This window comes from Sinohyriopsis cumingii, chromosome 8 (genome assembly GCF_028554795.1).
Source record: "Sinohyriopsis cumingii isolate HCF-2022 chromosome 8, ASM2855479v2, whole genome shotgun sequence".
NCBI lineage: Eukaryota > Metazoa > Mollusca > Bivalvia > Unionida > Unionidae > Sinohyriopsis > Sinohyriopsis cumingii.
In genome coordinates this window covers 118168917-118185373 of record NC_142968.1, presented here as the reverse complement: position 1 = coordinate 118185373, position 16457 = coordinate 118168917, and the positions used below count along the sequence as shown (strand labels likewise).

Below are 16457 nucleotides of genomic sequence, written 5' to 3'. Positions count from 1 at the left end.
ATGCATGTACGTACGTACGTACGTATGTATGTATGTATGTATGTATGTATGTATGTATGTATGTATGTATGTATGTATGTATGTATGTATGTATGTATGTATATATAATGGGGTCTTGAGGAGTCGAGTTGTGCGGGAGAGAATACATTGTGCAAATTAAAATTATATATTCGACTATGCTAAGAAATGACTAATAAGTATCAAAACCATTCTTAATATAAAAAAATGATTTCAGAATAAAAAATATCACTAAACATGTATTCCTAGTAAATTGTCATTGTCTGAAGAGAAACTGTAACCTTGCATTAACATTTTAAAGTGAACTATTGGCTATGCATTGACCCTAAGGTAAAATCCAAAAATCTGAATAAAGTACATCAAAAAGTCTTAAACTTGAAAAAGACAAATATGTTTTACAAATGTATTGAAAATGGACTGCAAGTCGCTGCTGTTAGTACGAGAGAGAGAGAGAGAGAGAGAGAGAGAGAGAGAGAGAGAGAGAGAAAGCTTTTCAAGCAGACCGTATACTTTATTCCATTCTTAATATTTATCATTGTTTTATCCTGTACCAGAAATGGAACGAAAAACATGTGACTCCCAATATATATTAAATCTGCGCTCTCTGTAGTATAATTCTATCGGTACCTGATCTTTAATTGTGTGTTGTTGTTTTCTACGTGTATCCATTTTATTCTACCAGTCAGAGTCAAGATCACCATCACCTCTCTATCGTTCCGGAATTCTTCATATGTATATTCAGCTGGGATGTTAATGCGAAGAACCTCTGCGTCAATATAATACTCATCAGTGTGTATTTAAGTCCCAATGATGACGTAAGGTGACATGTTCCAGTTTATGCTATACAAGTCCTTTCGCTTGTTCTTGATAGCCTGAAAATGTATGAATGGACAGCTGAAGCCTTTTAGTGAGGACGTTATTGCTGCCTGAGGCTGAGTTTGTATATGTGTTGCTACTCTATTCTAGTGTTCTAAAAACATGAGTAAGTTTCAGCGTGTATAGTGCTAGCATTTGCTATTTTATTACTGTATGGACCAAATTCATTGAATTAAAGTTCTAAGGGTGTGATACCATGTATTTTAGGATGTATTGACATGTGATGACAGATATGTTAAAAACTGGAGTAGCTTACACCTTAGGATGCACTCCGTCACAATTCAAACTTCGCACATGATTATAATACAAATTGCCTTTTTAATGATATGTTTCGATCTATTATGATTATTTCCATGCTGCTATTTCTTGCATCGTCGCCATGAATTAATAAGAAAGACCCGTCTATTTCGGCTCAGGTAGGTACAAGTTTAAATAACGTAGAATATTTCCTGAAGTAGAAGAAAAAGAGAATATAAACAGGCATCTAAATACATCATAAAAATAAATAAAACATTTTTTGAACAATTTCATGGCTGAATAAATTATTCTGGTGAAGATCTGTATACAGACATTATTGTCAATGTGTAAGAATGACATGTGCCATACAAAGAGATAGCGAAGAATTTCCAATGCATGCATTTATCCTGTAAAAAAATAAATAAATGAACGTAATTGTGATCTGAAAAGGATTCAAAGGACTGTTTCATTGCAGACGATGAAAATCACTATCCAAAAAAGAAAACAAACAAGGAAAGATAAACTATCTGTAATCTCGTGTCATAGTTTCGGTACATCGCTGAGTCGGAAGCTATCCGTAACATTTACGAGAAGCCGTTTGTTCTTATTTGATAATTAGGTGCTAACCTAAACTGGTTCCAAGATCAAATAAGTTGACGAATTTTTATTGAGGACCGGCCAAATTACCGTCTGAATAGGTAATCGGATCTCGCGAGATCAAGGTGGGCGGAAGACGTCAATTCATGGCGAATGCTTCAATGAGTCAATAACAACAACATTTAACCGACGTGTTCCTATCCTGATTTCAAAACTGAGCATGCTAAAAAAGCAGGACTTTGCAAATTTCTAGTCATAGTGGTACAAAATGTCAGCTAATGAGCTGTACACAAAGGTATGTATTTACCGTGGAAATGGTTTAGATTTATGTGATATGTCTGTCATTGAACTCGATGCGAAGTCCAATTGCAGGTTAACGTACCAGCATACGACAGGTGCGATGATATAGATAAATTTGTAGGGATCAGAGAATTATATCAACTATGACTCAAAATAGGTCATATTTAATTTTTTCTGATAAGGAAATTAGGAAAAAGAGATCGAGTGGTTGATTATTATTGGAAATTAAATGCTGGACTTAAAAGTTCAAATGAAACTAACGTTAAGCCCAGATCCTACAATATAAGACAGCAACCCTGATATTTGAGTTTTGGGGGTCGAGGCCTAAATAATGGCGCAATGTAGCGTGTTCTAACATCAAAATGAGAAGTCAAATTTTCTGGAATATCTAGCACACTTAGCAGCCCATATCTATACTTTTCTACAAATTAAAACCATATTGCTTTATACGGCCTTCACCTACTCTTATGGCAAATGGACATTGGTTTCAAGTTCCGTTTAGCTACATTTCAGTTGGCTTTAATACAGTGGAGTGGGGAATGCCGAAATTGGATTAAGTTGAATCATGATTTTTTTAACTAAATGAACAAAAATATACTGATATTGAACAAAGTGTTAGATAGCTTCATTTCATTCAAGATACATATCATCCTTTTAACAATTTTGCCACTTCCTGATGGCACATATTACATGTATCTTTGAAAACACCACTCTGAGTCAGTTAAGCACTGACCACTGCATAGTAACCAAGAAGTAAGTATACAAGCTGTGATGAGAAATAAAATTAAGTTTATTTCCTCCCCTAAATTTAATAAATTGAATTTTGTTCAACATTTCATGAGAAGATGATGTGATTATTAAGCTTTAGTGCCATGACCCTTTCACACAGTTGACCTAGAATTTTTTTGGGGTGGGGGGGCTCAGCCAGCTGTACCAATTAATCGGCCATACACATAATCGGGTCGATTATTGAAATAATCAGTGCCCATGTAAACAAATTTCACAGAGGATATGTTCCTCCAAAAAACTAATTCAGAATAAATGTTATTTAGTAAAGAGTTTTATTTGCATATATGAGTTAACAATAAGAAATAAGGTGGGATAGAAAATGTGGGAAATGGTTATCATACATATGGTAGCTTGAGACCACATTTGAACTGTTAACATAAATCCGCACCCATTTTAGGCATTGTTAGTTATAACAAAAATAGGGCATGGTTAACTTGTCAATCAAATGCTAGTGCTTTCACTATCTGTAGAACAGGCGGTTTCTTGAAATAATCGGTCTCATAACTGGTATCAGCACTTTTAATAATCGGCTATACACGGCATTGGCATAATTGGCAAAAAGTGACATTGGTACAGCTTTACCTTACAACACACACTTCTTAAACAAAATACGACAAATATATACATGTATAAAAGTGCACATGACACATACCAAAATGAGGTGTAATTAATTATCATTTTTTCACAAGATGATACATTAACCTTAAAAACACAAGAATTTGAATATTTCTGTGAACTTTAACTTAACTTTGTTGTCAATTTTAAAAGTAATTGAATAAGCCAGAAGTGTTTTAATTTGCCTCGCCAATAAATATTTATGAAATTTGTATACCTCCTTGATTACATTATAATTTTCAAAACAGTTACAAAGCAAACAAAGACTTATTGTGTGAATGCAGTTTATTTTTATTACTTTGTCCAGATATTTTAAGGTCTTTATTTCTTATATGCATTTTACGGAATTATATCATCAGTTTCTTCTACCTTGTAGGATTTTTTTTTTTTGGAAGGGTTTACATTTTTATGGATAATCAGTACCTTATAACCACTGCTGTGCTGATATGCTGTTAGACTTGCACTGAGTATTACAGTCCAGTGTCTTTTCTTAGTTTGGGATAAGTTGGCAATATAATTTTTAAATTGATCTCCAAATTTGTTCTCTTGAATATAGAGATGTTTGATTATATGGTTTTGTTGATTTTATGGTGGCATTTTTCTTTAAATACATTACAACAAATGTGGCTACTTAAAATTTTGAGTCCTCAAACTTAAGAACATGCAAAAAAAATCCCAAACAGAAAATTGTCTTTCTGTTAAAAAAAAAAATCAAATATATCGGACAATATCTTATGTCATAAGTGACTTGCTTTTTTTAGCTTATGTAGTGAAATTATGTTCTATTTCCATTTGCCTTTTTGGTTGAGTTTCTATCCATCGTATCTGATACTCACATTTCATCTAAATCTGTATTGGTTTGAGTCTTGATTCAACTAACATGTGGGTATTAGAGATCTCAGAAGTGCCAATTATGTGTATTTGGATGCAGATTTTTTATCTGGGACACAGAAAATCACTCAAACTTTTTTGTTGCAAACAGGAAACAGGAAATACATTCTAATCACTATGAAAAATTAAACAAAGCTTTTATTATAAGTTTGATGGTCACTTCCTTTGATGAAAGGTCATTGGCTTCCTTTGATGAAGGTGTATGTGTTACTGAAGGTGCCTGTAAAGGCTCTCTCTGAAGGATAAAAAAAAATACACGTTATTGTTGTGGCAACTTCAAATGATCGTAGACATTGAGACTGAATTTTTTTTATTTGCTTAGCATATATCAGTGCTTCAAAGGTAATCAGTTTTCTTTAAAGTTGCAGCAAAACTGTTTTATTCTGGTACATTGTTTTAAAAACAAAATTGCCATCGTCTGGTCGACTGTAGTTGTTTGCCGTTCCCACCTTCAGAGTGGTTGATTGTAGCTAATGATTTGCATGGCTATTTTCGTTATATTACATCATACATTACCAAGGTCAGACATCAGTATAAGCGGGTTATGCTATAAGAATGCACTGTTAGGGTGGTTTGTCAGTATGAAACAAGGATTTGTTTATGTAACATACACTTGTTTGCAGCTTCCTATCATGGTGCCTTTGAATTTCTCTACTCCAAACCCAAGACTGTATATACAGTTTTTATCAGCCAGAAATATCGTGGCCAAAAATATTGCCAGATGGTATATTTTGTTACTAACAAGGGGAAAAAAAAATCTACAATAATGTTGAAATTGGAGATTTCCATGACTGTGAAAGATTGTCCGTACAGGATGAACCCTCTCAAACAGAACTGTTTGGATAAAAAGAAATTCAGTATTTGCTGCAGGATTTCACAGAACCAAGTTATACTGACTTGGATTCACTATGTATACTTGATTCGAAACCATACAATATTTTCTGCATGTGCACAGACTGTAGAAAGGTGAACAGTTTGACCTGTAACAACAGGTTCAGTTACATTGCCAAGAATCGATGACTGCACTGAAAATGTTGGAAATGCAAAATGTATCTCCAAATTTTACTTTTGGAAAGGATTTTGGCAAGTTCCACTCACGGAAAAGGCAAAGGAAAAATTTGGCATTCATGACTCCAGATGGACTTTGATCAGTATAAAGTAATGCTGTGTGATTTTTGGTTTGCCAAGTACTTTTCACCGTTGAATGAGCGTGATTACATTGATGAAGCCCAGCATTATCCTTGTTATTGTCTTCATCTCTGATGGTAGCCATATAAATATTGCATGCAACCTCGAAATCAAGACATGACGAGACTTAGACAAAATGTCGTTTGCAAATTTGAGTGTTTTGGGTTAAACAGAAAACTGGTGAAGATTTTAATGAGATTCAGAACTGTGCTAAAGTGGCTAGAACTGATAGTTTGGATAGGACAAGTAGCCAGGTGTAAGAAAGTGCGTGATGCCTGGCTTAGTGTTTGGAATAAAAACATTCCTTGGATTTACAAAATTCATTTGGATTGACAAACAAGAGCTATATGCCAGTGGTGTAAAGAATGTGGAAAATTAAACTCAATGGCAGCTACTGGTTCTTCTAATCTGCATAGTTCCACCTTTTCATGGCATGAGACATCTGGAGATAACCTGCATGCTAGTCATAAAATCATTGCCAGAAACCTGTACAACTCTGCTTCAAGAGTACAGAGATGTATTTCCAGACTTTGCAGTCCTAGCTGCAATTGTGTTGGTGTCAACAGTAATATCCATGGCATGCGAGAGAGGCTTTAGTGTGCAGAACAAAATCAAGACGAAGGAAAAGGACCAGAATAAAACATGAGACCTTAACACAGTTGTGAGTCAAAGAAGAGGGACCTAGTGTGGAGGAATATGTTTCAAAGCCAAGCATCTGAAAATTTTGTGAAATGCCACATAGACAAAAGTGAACTATGTTGTAGTTAAAGAATATGATATTAGGACATAATGTCAATTTTAATGCATATTTTTTTAAAGAATAATAAATAATTACAAATAAATAAAACTGACAAAGTTTTGTGTCTGTTTATTCCTGGCATTTTAATGGACATTTAACCACTTAAGCATACTTCTAGGAGGAAACTGCAACTTTTGCTGGTGGGACTCCAAATTTTACAAAATTAGGAGTCCTGGACTCCTAGCTTTAAAATCCTAGTGAGACCTCTGGGGCATGTGAGAAAGCTCGCCCACTGGTTCCCATGGGTTGGTGGTTCTTTCTGGGATCTTCCCAGGCTCTGCATCAAAATATATTGGCCTCTAATGTGCTTCAAAATAGTATTAAACTCCAGAAAACTAAATTTTATATTGTTTCTTTTTTAATTATTACTGTGGTGAAAGATTGCATCATTTTTGTAAAGTAATCTTTGAGTTTACTCTTCCCTTTGTATTTTAGGCATAAGTCTGCATATCTCTCACTTTTTTAAACACAAACACATAAAAACACCCAGAAAATATTTCAGATACACACAAAGTTAAAACAGTAAGCTGACATGTGCATACACTTGTTAGGGCTGCTAATTTGAAGGCAAATTATTACGGTAAGAGCTAAATGGTTTTTAAATTCAGTATGCCATTGTAGAAAGGTCACATTGTCTGCCTATTGCCTAATTGTGATTGACTGATCATTTGTACACATGATCACTAGAGTATTTTTTGTTTTTCCTTTCTTTATGTGTTAAATTAATTATCAGGTTTTATTACCAGGCATGTGGTCTTGATTTTGATGCTTAATGCTGATGGAGACTGAAAAAATCTTTCAGCCGATTTTCATTGGAGAATAAATATTACATACAGTTACATGGCCGTGACTGTCATTTGTCTTGACTCTCATGTCAAAATGTAAGAATGGCCAGCTAAGCATCATTGGCTTGAACTTTTTGCATAGGATAACAATTGTCTCACAAGTGTGTACGAATTGGCTTTGTTTAAGAACTACTGGGAAAATTCAGCATAGAAACATCTACTGTTCCAGATATTCTAAAGAAAATGGAATGCTACAAGGATGAATTTGAAAATAAGAAGATCGTGATGCAAACAAACATTGTTTTAATAATGCCTGCAAATTTGACAAACTGAATGGTATTTTTTGGCAATGGTTTAACCAAGCTAGGACCAAAAACATTCAATCTCAGGACCTGTAATATATAAATATACAATCTTCCTTTCTTTCTTGTCCAATAAAAGCACTTAGATAAAATAATGGCTGAACAAAAACCACTCAAACTGAAATTTTTGGGGGTCACAATGTTTATAAATATATACCATATATACTTGCTTATAAGTTGTCAAACTCTGAATGAAGATCTTGGTCTGGTGTCACATAATGTGCCTGCAGAACAGGGTTTATGTTATTTGTTATGCTGATAGTTCCTAATAAACTGCACAGAACCTGATATATTGGCACATTATGCAACTGAAGATCTGGGTCTGTGCAGTTTCTTGTTGGACCCATAAGCGAGTATATGTGTGTGTGTAGCCTAACTGCATTCTTCATTACTGCAACATGTATTCAGTACAGATAAAATGCCTTAATGCCTCATTCTTCAGGGGTCAGTGCAAGATGGATAGTCAGTAAAACCGACAGCATATGTCTCATGATCACTAAAACACTCTTATTATTAGTATTATTATTATTTATGACTTTGGCTAAAACTATTGCATGATCCAGAAGGCATTGGACAAATGTTTATTTCAGTTTTATATTGTTTTATGGAGCTTAAATCACAAATGTCAGTGCTAAATTATCAGCAGTCATATTGTATACTCCACCACCTACCTTTTCAGCTAAATCAGCATGTCTTGGAATTTGGATTTGGCTTAGTGGATACTAGGAAATCAATATAAATTAATGAGGTCTTACTATTGATTGTTACACAGTTGTGCTCTTGCCTGGGTTCAAACCACTTAGCCCATATGGCATTTTGCCATGTCACAATTTAGTCTTTAATTATTTCATGATTGTGTAACCATCATGTAGAAAGTATTTACTTGATGGAACAAATAACCTGGCAAAGGATCAGCATTGTTATATGGTATTAATTGGTAAGAACTTGTAAAATTAGCCAAATGTAAAGTATCTGGCTCATTGGTGTTCATATCAGTGGTAGAAACTAATCAGTCAGTCAAGGGTATCACTGATAATTGAATCTGCATTAGTATACATGATTGCAGAGTAATGATCTTGAGTGGTAATTATGCTAGGTTCATGATCAAAATGGATGCAGCTTCAAATACTGCCCAGACCAGGCTGGATCAGTCACAATGGTATGTCTGTGAACAATGCACTTAATAGCCTTGGCACAGTGTAGGAACTTTCATTTGTTGATCTTTAATTTATTATGACTCCATGGTCTTAAACTAAGTAATATAATAGAGTGACAATCTGCAGTTTAAAAAAAATAAATTAATAAATGGTTTATTTCCTTAGAATACAAAGTAAAACTTAAAAAAGAACTGTCAGTATTGGAAATTAAATTACAAATAGTTTAAAAAGTTATATCACTCCTAATGAATAAAGTTATAATTAAATTTCAGCCATGAAATAAGATCTGACACTGAAAGTGTTGATATTGTCTTTAGTGGCCTGTGGTGTGTAGATGAATTACATTAAGATAATCAAAATTGACCTTGTCTGAATTCACTATAATTCCAGGTTAATGTTTCTGTCCAAGAATGCTGTCGAAGATTACTTTGTTTTTCCAGTGAATAATAATTTGAATAAATAGTTCCACCCAGATCAAATCCTAAATACAACAATACATAAGATTTCTGCTTCAGATGTTATTGTAGGAATGAGTAATTTCTCAGGTTATAAGGTTATAGACCCCTTTATCTGACCTAGGTATCAGTTAACATTTTCAGAAAACACTGTCTCTTTAGTGGAAATTTTCCATTTAAAACATTCTGGTGTTTTCACAAGATAAAATCTGTTGCTAAAATTATAATAAAGTATGTGGAAACAACAGGTGCAGTCAGTTATACCATGGGGAATACCAATGTCCCACACACAGACCCAAATAAATATGTTTGCTTTTATTGATAATGATCTTAATATTAAACACACACTCATAGGGAAATATTAAGTACATATTATTTGTTTTCCAAAATAAAAGTTACTGGTCAGGTAGACAATGAACTTGATTTTGGACAAGTTCTAGTCCAAAATACAATTATACATACAGGTGTATCAAATAATCATGGAGAAAAAAACTAACAAACAATACAAATTAAATATACATAATAAATTACACACTCATCAAATGATTAGTCCATGTCTTTGAATATGGGGATGATCTTTGGGGGGATCAGGGAGAAGGTTAATGAATAAATATTAAATGTATGTGGAAGGTCTTGATTCTGTACAATTTCTCTGGTCACCTGTGGTGCATTTTTTAAATCATGTTTTTCTGACTAAGTTTCATTTTATTTGTTGAAAATGTAAGCAACAGAATGTCTGTGATGGAGGAGAAAATTTAATTTGGAGTTTAGGTTTACACATTTTTCACTTTGTCTTAGCACTAGTTTAAGTACTTTAGAGTTGTACACTTTTAACAAAAATTATCTCTGCTTTTAATTGAAGTACCTGGACTGCATGTAGCTATGAATAATAATTAGTGTGCAGATATGTGCCCAGTACATCTGCCACTCATACAAGATGTGCAGGGTACTTCTTTTCACAAAATATATGCAAGGTACTTCATCTTACAAATGATTCTATTGGTACATTTCATCATATTAACTTTGAATGGTTTAGAGTATCCATTGAAAGGAAACACGTTAAAAGTTATCAGTCATGGTCACTGGTGAAAGTTAAAAACAGACTTGGAGTGGCTGGGGTTCCTCAGTTTCAAAGTTTGGTCTTTTCTTTTCTAAACTGGCACATGCAAAAGATACTTTGCATTAAGTGAGATTAGATAAAGAACCATGTTTGATACCTTTATGTTGAGAAGGCAGATTAAACCTGTCATGTATTCTTTGTAAATATCTTCATGTATTAGGAGAGTATGTGTCCACTGTAATAGGCCTTCTGGATAATTGGTATTGCTAGATTACATAAATATTGGTTTATCAGAAGAGTTGGTATTTTTCTTTTTTAGTGTATTCATTTATATTTTTTAATGTACATGTATATCCTTCCGCTGTGTCACAGACTCTGTATACCATTGTGATCTTTATTGCAATACAGAATGAACACCTTATAAATAACTTCCCAGATTTAGTAATGAAGTTACATGTGGTTTAAATTAACTTGCATTTAATCACACTTAGATAACTGAATTAATTATTCATTTACCTTCAAATCTGATTGCCTACTACCACTGTATAAAATACTAGTTTGGTATTTTTTTGTTCAGTGTAATAATTTTATTGAATACCCGTCATAGATTATTGGTGGACAGAATATTTAATGGACCTTTCCAAAATTTTCTATCGATAGACATTTGCTCAAAAAGTCTTATAGATTAATTTTACAGACTTGTTACTTTCAATAAAAGAAAGACAGCTTCAGAATTTGAGCAAAACCAAAGCAGAAGCATTAAATGAATTGTGTTCACAGATGCCACCAGAATGGCAGAAAATTAGATGATGACAAGAGAGCAAGTGATCACAAAATATGATAAAGAGAAGAGTCTAAGAAAGTACCAGGAATGCTGGGAAAATGAAAATAAATGATAGAAGTATGACCCAGGAGAGGCTGTGATGTACACTTTCTGTTCGGAGTATTTAGAGAAAGATGAAAGGGTGTGGTATTTCATTTACGAGTTTTGTTAGCAAGATCATCAAATTTAGGCTGAATCATTAAATATTTTATTTTGGTGATCTGGTGGGTTAGTGAAAAAATATTCTAATGTCGAGTAATTAAATAAGTAAACTGTAGGTACTATGCAATGTTCCTGTTTGCAAATTGAGCTTATGAGCAGCAGTACAGCTTTGGATTTTATTAAAATTTAATAATCAATCCAAAGATAATTTTGAACGTAATGAAGCCTACATTTAAAAAATAATGATGTGATAGGGAGGGCACTTAGGTCTACCCCACATTCCGGAGTCCACAGGGTGTTATGTAGTAATGCATAAAAGAATAAATTATAAGATATGCTGAAAAAATGACAGATTCTCACATCAGTCAGCAAAATTAAACACTTTACAGAATTAAAAATACATATGTGTGAACATACTCAATATGATTTATTTTATCCTTAGCATTTAAAATAATTAGGCCATTGTGGTGATGGGAAGATGATGGTTGTATAATAATTGGTGTTTGCGCACTCCTAAATGGAAGGCCAATATCAAAATGCAGTTTAGCCAAAAATTAAAATTTTATATATTTTAAACACTGTACATTACCTATATCTTCTTGAACTTGATCATGGTGCTGCACATTGGCTCTTGTATGGAAAGTTATCTTGATGTCAAGAAAATATATTCTCCCATCAGTGCTGATAGAATTCTTACCCAGAAGTCTGCATTATTCAGTTTGGCTACAGGTCTAGCCTGGATTTGTGGGAAGAACATGTACATAGGATGCAGGGTGCTACGTTGGCATTTAGCTATAAGTTCTTTGCTCATAGAAATGAAAGGTCATTGTGCTCTGTATTGTAAATGAAATATTTTATAGTGCAGGCATTTAGTATATGATCCATTTTATGCCATCTATTGTACTTTACAACCTTAACTGTTCAGTCAAGGGCTTGCTTGGTTCAAAATAGGTACTGAATATACTCGCGTATAAGCCCCCCCCCCCAACTGAACAGGTATAAACACTAAAAAGTGCATGACCCACGTATAAGCCGACCCCCAACTCCAGGGCCTCACAAGATGCACATGGTAAGTTCTAAATGCATTTATTTAGGCAAACTTATATTAACTAAAAGTACATGTATACTTATCTCGGGCATGGCATGTTTGATTATGAAAAAGAAATAGTATAAACTATGTTTGAAAAGTAATTTATTTAATTTTCTGTTTTCTTATTGGTTCTACCTAATTTAGATTTTTTGTATAATTTGATCGAATGATGACAAGAAGTTAGCATTCGCAAGTTGCTGTAACACTACCTCTCCCTTTTGAGTCAGTTATTGTTTGTTTATGCATCATTGCATTTGACATTTTATATCAGTGTACCAGTAATTACGTTTTTATTTAGCCTTGAAGTTGTAAATACCTAACTCATTTACATAATGGCGCCACCACATGTACATCGTAGGTTTGAACATGCGCTGAATGAAGTACATCCTTAGAGTCAAATCATTGGCACCACTGCACTAAGCATTAATGATACCTCCAAAATACAGTAATTAAGTTTCAGAAATAATCCTTCGAAAATTATGCTGATACCATTAAAGCTGAGTTCTAGTTTGCTTTGATGTAAGCGACCTTACATCATACCTGTCAGCTCTCATGCTGGGAGAGAAAAAAAACCTCTTGAATTTTGGGGTCACTCTAAGCATATCTCCTGATTTCATAATATTTTCCAATTTTTGCAAAGAACTCCTGATTATTACATTACGTCTTCGATTTTAATTTCTCCTAAAAAAGAAAAGACCTACATAAATAGATATATTGTATGCAGTCCATGGAAGACATGTTTTGTTGTATCACCTGTGAATATAGTCCTACATGTAAGACGTATCACATGTTATTTATGTTGTAGTGCTACGACCCTGACACCCAAAACATAAAATCAGCGTCGAGGTCTTACGTGTAGGTCTACTGTGAATATTATCATGACAAAATAATTACTTTACTAGAAAGAATTTGCTTCTTCATTAAATAGGATGTTAAGTTTAAACATTCATGTTAATTTATGATTTATTTTCACCTACAACAATACAAAAATCCGAAAATAAGCCAGAACAAAAAATAAACCGCAACAATAAAATTGTTGGCAATTAATTTCAATCCTAAGAATAATCACCATGATTGCTGTACCTCCATATGCTGTAGCTCCATTCCCACCAGAGAAACTTACACGAGTGAGCACCTGGCATTTTTATACTGTATATACGAACGTTAATTACCATCATTAAATTAAAAGAAGGAATGAAAATACATACCACACAGCATATGTGTCCTCTAAAAATTAATTCAAAGTATGTATGTTTTATAGTAGACAATACTAAATGCCTTATGAGTTGACAATAAGGGAATAAGGTCAGATATACAACTAAGGGAAAATAGTTGCCACATGTATGGTACCGTGAGGCTGCCTATTTAGGTAACTTTAGTTCAACAAAATTGGTAATCCTTTATTTCTCAATCAGTTGTTTGTGCTTGCGTAACACATGGTAGTGTAGAACTCGGTTTCTTTGATCATGACAGAGGGCCAATCATTTTCACAAAATAGTTGCATCGATAAGGATTAACTTTTAATTAGTGCACTGGCTTTCGTGCTTGTTTATTTAAGACTAACCTTTACCTATTGTAATGGCAACAGCTGACCAGAATATGAAGATAGGGCACGTCTTGGGGGAAAATAATGCGCATCACAGGGAGAAACCACATGTCCTTTTTCGAATTTCAACCATATTAGACTTGGAAGATGGATCAATATTTAGTGAAAACAAGGCTTTAAAAATGCCACGAAGAACCTCCTGATTTTAGGCAAATACACATCAATGTACTGGTATAGGTGCTGGTCAAAATTCCCTCTTAACACAAGCCGATTTCTGGGTTTTAATGATTAACTGGCCTGTAATGCTGTCGGAAAACAAAAGACAAATCCACCAACTATCAACAAAGGAGACACCAAAACCTTACGCTTTAAATTGTGTGGAAAGTTTGCTGTTGTTCAGCCAAAACACAATACTTAAACATAGACTGATGATGATCTTAGTTGATCTATAATGAAAATTTGAGCCTTTATTATTACCACTCTTCGTGAACATGTAAGTTATGCTGGTTATGTGCCTTGTACAGTTAAACATATATCATTGAAAATGAGTAACTCGTGATCACGTGATTCAGCTTAAATGAAACAGCTATTAAGGACTTGCTGAAATGTTATCTGGAAGAAAGCAATTTGGTTGAAGCAATGATTAAAGCAAAATCTGCATCTAGTATGTTCAGGATAAATTTCAGTGACTCTGTGCACGCCTTGCACTGTGTTACAGTACTGTACATTAGAATTCATCCTGGTCTCCTGTGTCTACTCAACCAGCAAATTTTGAAGTCTGTATTAACCTTTATTTAATTTTGTGTTGGAGAAATAAAAAAATATGCACATGCAAAAATAATAGCAAAATCAATCATAGTACTTGACAACAGTTCAGTAAGTATCGGGTCACCAAAAGTGATTTTTTTTTACATGCATGTCTTATGACACACAAAAAAAATATTTTTTTGTGTCACAAGATTTACAGCCTTTACATTAGTCAACAAAAAGACATAAAACTGTCAAGTTTAGACACTGGCCCGCAGATAAGCTGACCCCCCCAGCCCATGTTCCAGGCCTTTAAGTTTTCCTAAATTATCCGGCTTATATGCAAGTATATATGGTAGTCTGATCCCTGTTAACCACCATGTTAATCATTTACAGAATGAACAAATCATTTTATATGCAATGGTTATTTTATGTTGCATTAACTGCCAAAGGAGTATCAATTTGGATAGCTAAGGTAGTTTAGTGTTTGACTAGTACAAAAAGGAGGTCCTAAGTTAAAGTCTTGGTCTACCCATTCATATTTTATATATATCTTCTCAGTGGTATTTGATGACAGCAGCTTGTTCACATATATAGGTATCTGCCAAGACTTTATGTTTGGTTTTGAAGATTACAGGAGTTTGGATATGCCTTCAATATGAAGATTACAGGAGTTTTGGGACAAAATTATTTCCAGAAGCTGGGAAATTTATTGCATTGACTGGCAACAAACCGTTCAGTCATGCTGATCAAACTTTATTTAACAGTTCAACCGTTCCAGTGGCCTAAGTGGTTTGAGCGTCCGCCACGGATGTGGGAGGTTGCGGGTTCAAACCCTGGCCAAGTCATACCAAAGACTTGCAAAAATGGTACTAAAAGGTGCCTCACTTGGCGCTCAGCATAAGAGGTTAGTGTTAGGACTGGTCATCCTGGTGTCAGGATAATGTAACTGGGTGCCACATGTTTGCAGCATGATGTCCCAGTGCTAGACATCAATATAAATTGCCACTGCAGACATAACAATATGACTGAAATTTTATTAAAGCTACATTAAAAATCCAAATCACACAGCACTGCAACTGCAAACTGCACAGACTTGTTTCATTACCTATAACATCTCCTTATCCCATTACCTATAACCAGTTGGAGGGCTATAATCTGAAGCCTCAGTACAGTACAAGTAATTTCATAATGCAGGACAAAAATTGTGAATGTTTTCCATAAATTGAACTAAATTATGGGAAATATATACCAATATGTATTTGTATAACTTAATAGTCTATTTTTTTTATTTTTCTCGAATTTTACATTTTTCTTTTTCTTTCTATAATTCATAAGTAAAATTTCATAATATTTGGTATGTCAGAAAATATATTCTTATATACTCAAGTATGGACAAAGCTTTCAGAGTTTTGAAAGGTTGTACAGTAGAAAGTGCTTCCATATATACAGTGTACCTCCCCCTGGCCACAACATGTCATTACACGTATATGCCATTAAGGTACTATTTACAGGTACTAATTTAACATGTACCTGCCATTACCTGAGGAAGAATAAATAAAGGAAATGTGCCACCACAGATACTTCCACATTCCTTGAAAAGGGATTCACTGAAAACAATTATATATTCTCAATGAATACACTTAATTCTTTACAGAAAAAATGTAGATTTAATAGCAGTAATACAGTAGAACTCTTTTCTTTTCTGGGACTCTTGTCCCTAGTTAAAGCTAATTATACCCTCCTCTCACTAGCAATGGAGGGCCAGAATTGAATAAGATTACTTGTCAGTCGTATTGATTGAATATGTGGAATACCAATCGCTCTTTTTTTTCTTGGATGATGTACCTGTTACATGTGTGTTAAGCTCATCAAAATTTGCCCTCGTGTTCATCTTTTAAAATATGTGCATTTCACCTCATTCATGTTTAAGTAGAGTGTTATCTGTGTTCTTTTTTGT

The 16457-nt window shown here is 34.0% G+C and overlaps 1 protein-coding gene and 1 long non-coding RNA gene across 4 annotated transcripts in view; one reads left to right on the top strand and one right to left on the bottom strand.

Annotated features, from left to right (window-relative positions):
* Positions 1 to 508: 508 nt before the first annotated feature.
* Positions 509 to 11855, bottom strand: LOC149794491 (uncharacterized). Of its 2 annotated transcripts, none has more exons than XR_016423036.1 (2): positions 11704 to 11855; positions 509 to 1343 (listed from the first exon to the last, which is right to left on the bottom strand). It is a non-coding gene; the product is annotated as an uncharacterized LOC149794491 (long non-coding RNA). The 2 variants fall into 2 exon arrangements; XR_016423035.1 differs by having other exon boundaries at positions 509 to 890.
* Positions 1843 to 16457, top strand: part of LOC149794490 (unconventional myosin-Va-like) — a 232575-nt gene continuing 217960 nt past the window's right edge. For both annotated transcript variants that reach the window (XM_089968738.1, XM_089968737.1), the window contains exon 1: positions 1843 to 2023. In XM_089968738.1, the coding sequence (XP_089824864.1) occupies positions 1997 to 2023 (27 nt within the window). In that variant the 5' untranslated portion in view covers positions 1843 to 1996. The remainder of the gene's footprint in view (positions 2024 to 16457) is intronic.